Raw genomic sequence first — 7279 nt, forward strand, 5'->3', positions numbered from 1 at the left:
GCTTAAAATTGCCTTCCTTAAGAAGGCATCCAAAGACTTCCCCAGTAGAGGGATCCGGGGACAAAATAAACTCAGCGTATGAAACCCAAGGGAAGCTGTTATATGCTTCGCACATCGGAAATCAGGGAATTCGCTGAAGAACATGAATCAGGATTCAGAAAATTGTTTTCAGCTACTACTTTCAGAAAACTCCAATTAAGTGGGCTGGACATTGGAAATGAAAGGAAGTAAAAACTACCCCATTCTGGCAGGGGGTCTATGAACACAAAACCATTTCCAGATTTAAGAAATACTTCAATTAAATTGTTTCCTAATGCTCATTTCCAGTGCAAAAACTAAATTTTTTTCACCTTGTGTTACACCATAAGATAAATGTGGTGGACTTAGGCCAAAGGGCTACACTGGTACAGCAAAAGCGACACCAACATGCACTAAATTAAAAAATAAAAGAAAATGAAAAAAAAAAAAAGAGAGAAAAGAGCAAAAATAAAGGGACTTTCTAACCAAGGCATTAAAGAACCTCCCTGAAACACGCTGTGTTACTACTGAACAAGGTGTTGCTGCACTCTACAGCTTTCTCAGTAGACCTTCAACAAGTTGAAAACTGAGCAGAAAGTCTCCATTTCTCTCAGCATCCTCTCGAAGATCTGGTCTTTGCTCCCTACACAATGCACTGGGGGTTGGAGGTCTGAACTACCACTTGCAGCCCACCGTTTGCTCTCTGAAGGTGGGTTCTTCTGTCCCATGCACAGAAGCAGAGGCTCAGCCACAGGGTAAGCGAACCAGGTGCTCCTGGGCCAGCCAACAGCTTCTTGGTTCCGTCAGCAGGCAATGAGCAATCTGCATGACAAACCCATTGGGAAATAAAGCAGCATGCTGAGTTTCATTACTTCTGAATCAGATTTTCATAAATGGAAGCAGACATCCTGGCCAGTCTGGCTTTGCCACGTGGTCTTGTGCCAATGATGGACTTCAGCCTGGAAGACTTAATTTCCCAAACCAATGGGAACCAGGTGAATGGGAAAGGACGAGCCTGCGTTTGCCAGAGCAGAAAGGATGATATTTAGGCAGAGCACCAGAGAGACAGGAAGGCACCAGCTTCAAAGAATATTACTCATTCATTCCTAGAAAGGATAACACAATGGCAGTTTCCGCTAAGGTGACAATGGGAAGCCACAAAAACATACTGGGCTCGTTAGCAAAGGAAACAGGATCTTCATGTGTGGCAGCAGAATATAAAGGAACTTCTCTGGGCCATGCCCACTCATAACACTACACACATGCACCTGCAAAGGAGAGGGATAAAAGGGCAGGATCTCGGTTTGTGATCAAGATTGTAAATATTGATCACCTTATTATTAATAGCTATTATTGATATGTGTTAATACAAAGTTTTCCCTGACAAAATCACTTCAGACAAATGTGTTCCCAGTAGGAAAGAAGAGTGTCTTGGAAGGGAAAATTACATGGGAAACACACACAACGAAGAGACAGAATTGTATGGGAAATATGCACTTGGAATATGTGAAGTTTTGTCCTTCGTTTAAGGTGCCTGGCAGAGGAAAGAGGTGATGCTCCCATCAACTGGATGCTCCAAGAACCTCAGGGAACAGGACTGAGCCATCAGCACTGAAAACCTGTTCCTCTGCACATACTCCCAGGGATGAAGTTGCCTGTAGGGACACCCTGAGCAATAACAGGTAACAAATACAGGCTGATGACAAGTAGTGGGAGCCGGAACTGCAGTTGTTGCCATTCATCTCTGAAGACAATTCCAAGAGAAAAATTAAAGAAGAAGCTCTAAGATGCTGCTCTCTACGTCACATATCCTCGCACCGGTCAGCCTTCCCAGGGTACACACGAGGCCGTATACAGCAGCCATAAATATGAGGAGCTGACACGCACCTGCCCCAGTTCAGCCGCTCTTATCATCTTATGAGATGTCTGGGAAGAGATGAGTTTCCCTAGCATGAGTAGATTAAAACCACTGTTGCAAGGAGGGATGAAGAAATCAGTTTCCTGAGATTTGCTATTCTAACTAATTAGAGTGAGGGACTAATTACAACAAGGGATCACGGCTCCATTTGAAGGAGGCAATTACCAAACTCCAGCACCTTGCAGGATACTTATAAAATCAATTCTCATCCAAGACAGCTGTATGAAAATGACGGTGCAACTGTGTGGCATTGGCATGAAGAGTCCCATATAACCTGAAAAGGTCAGAGAAAAGGTCTATCCGCACACCTCTGCTGCTGAGGGGATTGATCTTTAGTTCTGGTGCTGTTAAGCCATCCCTGCAAGAGGCAAAAAGTAGCTCCAGTTCATAAAGCCACTTCTGAAAACCAGAAAGCTTTCTTTTGGGATGTATCAGATGCTACATATTTGTATAAGTTGCCTAAGGAAGAGACGATATCACTGCATTTGTGCACAGCTCTTCTTTTGAACTGACCAATTTGCAGAACAACCCAAAAACATCTGAATAAACACAAACGCCAAAACTTAACAGCAGTCTTGTTCAGATCAGTTGGCTTCCAGCAAGTCTTGTTAGCAATTTCCTACAAGATTCTTTACTGGGAAAAAGGCTATTGTGAAAAAGACTAAACTCTCCAGCACCATTTCTAGAGACCTTCTTGTGTGTGACAACAGCCGAAACGTAACTTGTTATGTATGACGTGTAGTGAGATCCCATTCAACATGTGCTTTTGTGATTGTGTTGAGGCCATGCTTACATTTGAACCTCAAGTTGTTCAACAGACTGATTTCACCTGGGCTGTGAAAGCAATTCAGACTGGGTCTCACAGCACGCAGCTTGCTCCAAGACTAGTAATCGCTCCATCCTGCTATGCTCCTATATGCAAAATTAACAAGTAGTGAGATGAAAGGCTTGAAAGCTGCCTGCCACCAGCACTGGCATTGGGAGAGACTAACATAGTCGTGCACTGTTGCATTTTACTGACTTGGACCTGGGATAGATTTGGATGGAGGTGGCTGGGAGGGTGGCGGCTGGGAGCTGCAGGCTCTGGGCAGGAGCCCCACAAGTTGCTGAGGGCTCACCTCCCTATTGCTGCAGGGGACAGGGGCACGCAGCAGAGAGGACATCAGAGGGACTGCAGCCCTGTAAGAGCAGATTCCCCAGGAAGGCTCTCACAGCCCACCCATGGGGCAGCGGCTGGGAATCACTGGCAAACACACATTCCCAAACTGAAAAAATAATTAACCGCCTAGTTTCTTTTAATTAAGATGACTTATCCAGCACTCCAGGATATGCAGATGTTTGGCTTCTGGGATGTATCAACACACCTGAGCACTGGAGGCGATTCGTCTCTTGGCTTCGTACCCCAGCATGCAGCAGAGAGGGGTTCTCATCCTGTAATACCTATGCACCCCAGCTCATGGCATCGGCCATGGCTATGAACGGAAGACTTCGTTATTAATATCTCTGATGCTGCCTTGGTAGAGATTTTCATAGGCAAATTTCAGCATATTAAAGGTGTTCTGCTGTTCTGGCGTTCTTGCATGAGCTAAGTGCCAAAGCAGCATGCCGCGTTTTACACTTACGTAAGGAGATAAAGTTTTTGCCTCAAGGATATGATGTTCCAAAGACAGAGATAACATGATGGGAAATGACAAGGAGCAGTGGAGAAAGGGGGTAGGGAAAAGAAAACAAAAGAGACAAATAGAGAAGGGAAAGAGCAGGGTACTGTCATGGGAGGACATGTATTTTTTAATTTCAGCATGTAAGGTGTTTTCCCTGAGTTATCTTTCCTTACGATCTTTTCAATTAGTTTTTTTAATCATCCTCTTCTCATCCTCCACCTCTTTAGGACCATATTGTGTCTCCTCTGCACTCACAGAATAATCAGTGGGTTGTGTGTAGAGGATGATGTTAGTCTGTGTAAATGTGATGGCTGGAGTCTGGCCCCTAAAGAGCACGAATCGGCTCAGTGCAGCAAAAGATGAGATTAATGATAGTAACTGCAGAGAACTGTAAACAAATTTATCCCTTCCGTTTATCTCCTCCCTCCGCCTCTTTGGTTTCTATTATTCAGGCCTGTGAGGTAAAGCATCTCTGATCAGAAAATATCTATTCAAATCAATGTCTTCAGCTTGAACTAATAACCCCGCCATCGTGAACAGCACCAGGCCTGTCTCTGACAGCAGGGTGAGTGTCCACCCCTTTCTGTCCCACACTGCCTCCAATAATCAGGGGCTCTGCAAAATTTTAATTCGTTCTGCAGCCAAGTCAAGTTATCTAGTATTGATAATTATAAAGCTGTAATGAAATTGTTACTGAAATCCCTCTTCATCCCTTGACACAGGCAGTTCCGTTCAGATTCCTTGTTGATTTAATTGTTCTTTACTAATCCAGGGATACCTATGCTGTCAGGCCAAGATTCTGTGCTCAGTGATGAAAGACAGAATACCCTAAAATGGACCACCCTATTAAAATACAACTATAATAGACTAAAAGTTAAAATTTTCATGACAAAATAAAGAAACTCTGAAAATTAGTGTTATGATGGAAGGCCTGACAATCATATTCATGAAGAACAAAACTACTTATTTTACAGCCCATCTAAAAAAAACCCTGCAAATTCATTTTGTCTCAGAAGTGAGACCTAGGAGATACTAGTAACAGATAAAAATGCCCAGATATGCTTGATGTATTAATTCTAAGTACATACTTATCTTCAGTATGTTCTCCCAAAAGCTTTACTTTCCATATTGCAATGCTTTTTATTTTCTGTAATTTACGCTGAGATTTTCTGCTACAGACAGTTTACAGCAAGTTGAAGCTACACAACCATGACAATGTCATATGGAAACTTCATCGCAGCACATCATACCAAACTCAGGACATATATTCAATAAGGTGGCCACGGTCATCGGTGCCCAGCTACTATCACATATTAATGCAACAATAACAAAGCTTTGATTTAGAGTAAATATACATTATTAGCACATTGTATTAACACTATAGCAGAGATACTATACTTAGGTTCTCCTTCTCAGTATGATGGACATTAGCTGGAGTTTTCTTAATTCTCTGCAAACCGCATCAAGCCCATATGGAGTTGCAAACCACATCAAGCCCGTATGGAGTTATGGTGTTAGACAAAGTGGGAGAAGAAAGGCCAACACCAGCAATCCCAGGCCAGGAGCTCTAGCAACCTGCTGCCTTGCACTGCAAGCTCAGAGAGGGGCTTGATGCCACCCCAGGGTCCAGAGAGCAACGCTGAGCCCCCTAACCCCTAAACCACCCAAAGAGGTTTGGGACACAGCATCTCTAGGGAGGACAGGCTGCGGGATGGTCTGTAGCCGCTGGGCTGCGAGCAGGGGGTGCAGTCCGGGCTGCCCGGCGGGGCTGCGGAGCGCAAGCCAGGCAGGAGGAAGAGATGCTGGGGAGGAGCGGGGGAAGGATGCTGGTCCCGGGGAGACCCCCGTGCCGGGGGCGGGCAGAGAACGACCTCGAACCCCCCCCGCCTCCCGCCGCCCTTACCTGCGCCGTCCGCCTTTGTTCCTCCGGCTGCCGCGCCGGCAGCTCCCCGGCCGCCCGGCCGCCGGCTCCCGCGGGTCCATCCTCCTCCTCCTCTTCCTCCGCCTCCTCCTTCGCCTCCCCGGCGGCGCGGCGGCGGTGGCGGCGGGGCCCCGGCGGGGCCCGGCCGCGCCGCAGCCCCCGCAGGACCAGCAGCGCCGCCGCCCCCAGCACCAGCGCCGGCCAGAGCAGCGCCAGCAGCCGCCCCGGCAGCCCCGCGGCCGCCGGCACCAGCTCCCCCGCGCCCAGCGCCAGCCGCACCGCCGGCCCCAGCATGGCCGCCCCGGGGGCCGCCGCCGCTCCCCCGGGGGTGGAGGGATGCTCTGCTCCGCTCCTCTCCGCTCCGCTCCTCTCCGCCGCGCACGGAAAGTTGGTGCCGGAGCTGCGCTCGCTGCCGCAGCCAGGAGCGGGCACCAGTGCGGCTGCGGAGCCGCGCCGGGCGGGGGGACCGGCCGGTCGCGGCGGAGGGTGGGGGGCGGGAGGGTGCGGGGGGGGGGCGCGGACACGTCGGTGCTCACGGGAGGCTCGTGGCAAAGGGTTCGGCCCTGAGGTTGCTTGGTGCGGGGAGGGGGGGGGTGGGCGTGGGACCCCGGGCGGTGCCGATCCGTGGAGGGCTGTTCCGGGGGTGGAGGAAGGAGTTAATGCACTGAGTGAATCTTTTCTGTGGAAGAAGGAAAGTGGTAAATTAAAAGCGAATGCGGTGCGGTTCAAAGCAGCGGAGCTGCGGGCATCAGCGTTAATTTAGGGAGCAGATGTTTGGTCGAGGATCGGGATACACAGGGATGTTCTCAAGTGATGCATATTTGCAAAATTCTTCGGTCTAGACAGAGGAGTTTTCAGGAATGTACTTCTTTTCTCTGGCGCCGTTACACATATGTCATTATCGAGCAACATCCCTGTGATGATTACAAGGATTGCCTGTGTAATGCAGCGCGTGATGCGTTCTCATCTAGTGCTGATCCTCAGAGAAATAACAGCTTATCCCCGCTAGCAGAATGCTAAGCAGAGCACCTCGAACCACAAACCTCTTTACTTTGCTTGATGGAAAATTTCTGCACCCACCTGATGCATAAGAGCAGGTGATGCTGTCAGAAAGTCTTTTTTCAAAGGCTTAGAGCTGCTTTTAAAGTGTCAAGTTCTATTTTACCATGGCCAGTCTAGAAGGACAACCTCTGAGAAGTAAACAGTGAATAGCAATGAAGGGAAGGAACGAGCCCTTAATTCAAAGTGCAGCTCTCAGTGTGGTCGTGTGTCACACCTGGTATAAATTCTGCAGCACTCGGGTTAGGGAGCATTACTTTGAAGAACATAGTAAGAAAAGCTTGTTTAAATAGAACAGCATAAAAATTCATGTTTGTAGTAAACCCAGCACAGAGAAGGAGTTGGTAAAGGAATGGGTTTGGCTGTCTTGGCTTTATTTCACACCCAGTGGGGACTGCTCTCTCCTGAGTGTGGATCCAAGCACTGAAGCTGAAACCTGAAAACATACCCATGCAAGAGACAGCAATAGGGAAGGCTTATGATCCATCCTTCTGCTGGATTACCAACTCTTTAGGGTTGAAAGATTTATTATTTCCATGTCCCGGGCCTAATTCCAATTCATCCTGAAGAGATCCAGGTTTTGAAAGCACAGTAAGATGTCATAGCACTCTGGAAATTTCCAGACAGAATCCAAGGAGGTTGTCGATAAAATGAGGTGCTGAACGGCTTTATGGGGAGAAGAAGGTTTTGGGAGGGAGAAAT

General features: G+C 47.9%; 1 protein-coding gene across 1 annotated transcript in view; it reads right to left on the reverse strand.

The window, feature by feature from the left end:
* Nucleotides 1-5812, reverse strand: part of LOC147529190 (uncharacterized) — a 28703-nt gene extending 22891 nt beyond the window's left edge. Inside the window, exon 1 of the mRNA XM_086623444.1 lies at nt 5501-5812. Coding sequence (XP_086479570.1) covers nt 5501-5812 — 312 coding nt within the window. The remainder of the gene's footprint in view (nt 1-5500) is intronic.
* Between the last annotated feature and the right edge of the window lie 1467 nt (nt 5813-7279).

The sequence above is a fragment of the Tauraco erythrolophus genome, chromosome 2 (genome assembly GCF_009769465.1).
Source record: "Tauraco erythrolophus isolate bTauEry1 chromosome 2, bTauEry1.pri, whole genome shotgun sequence".
Taxonomy (NCBI): Eukaryota; Metazoa; Chordata; class Aves; order Musophagiformes; family Musophagidae; genus Tauraco; species Tauraco erythrolophus.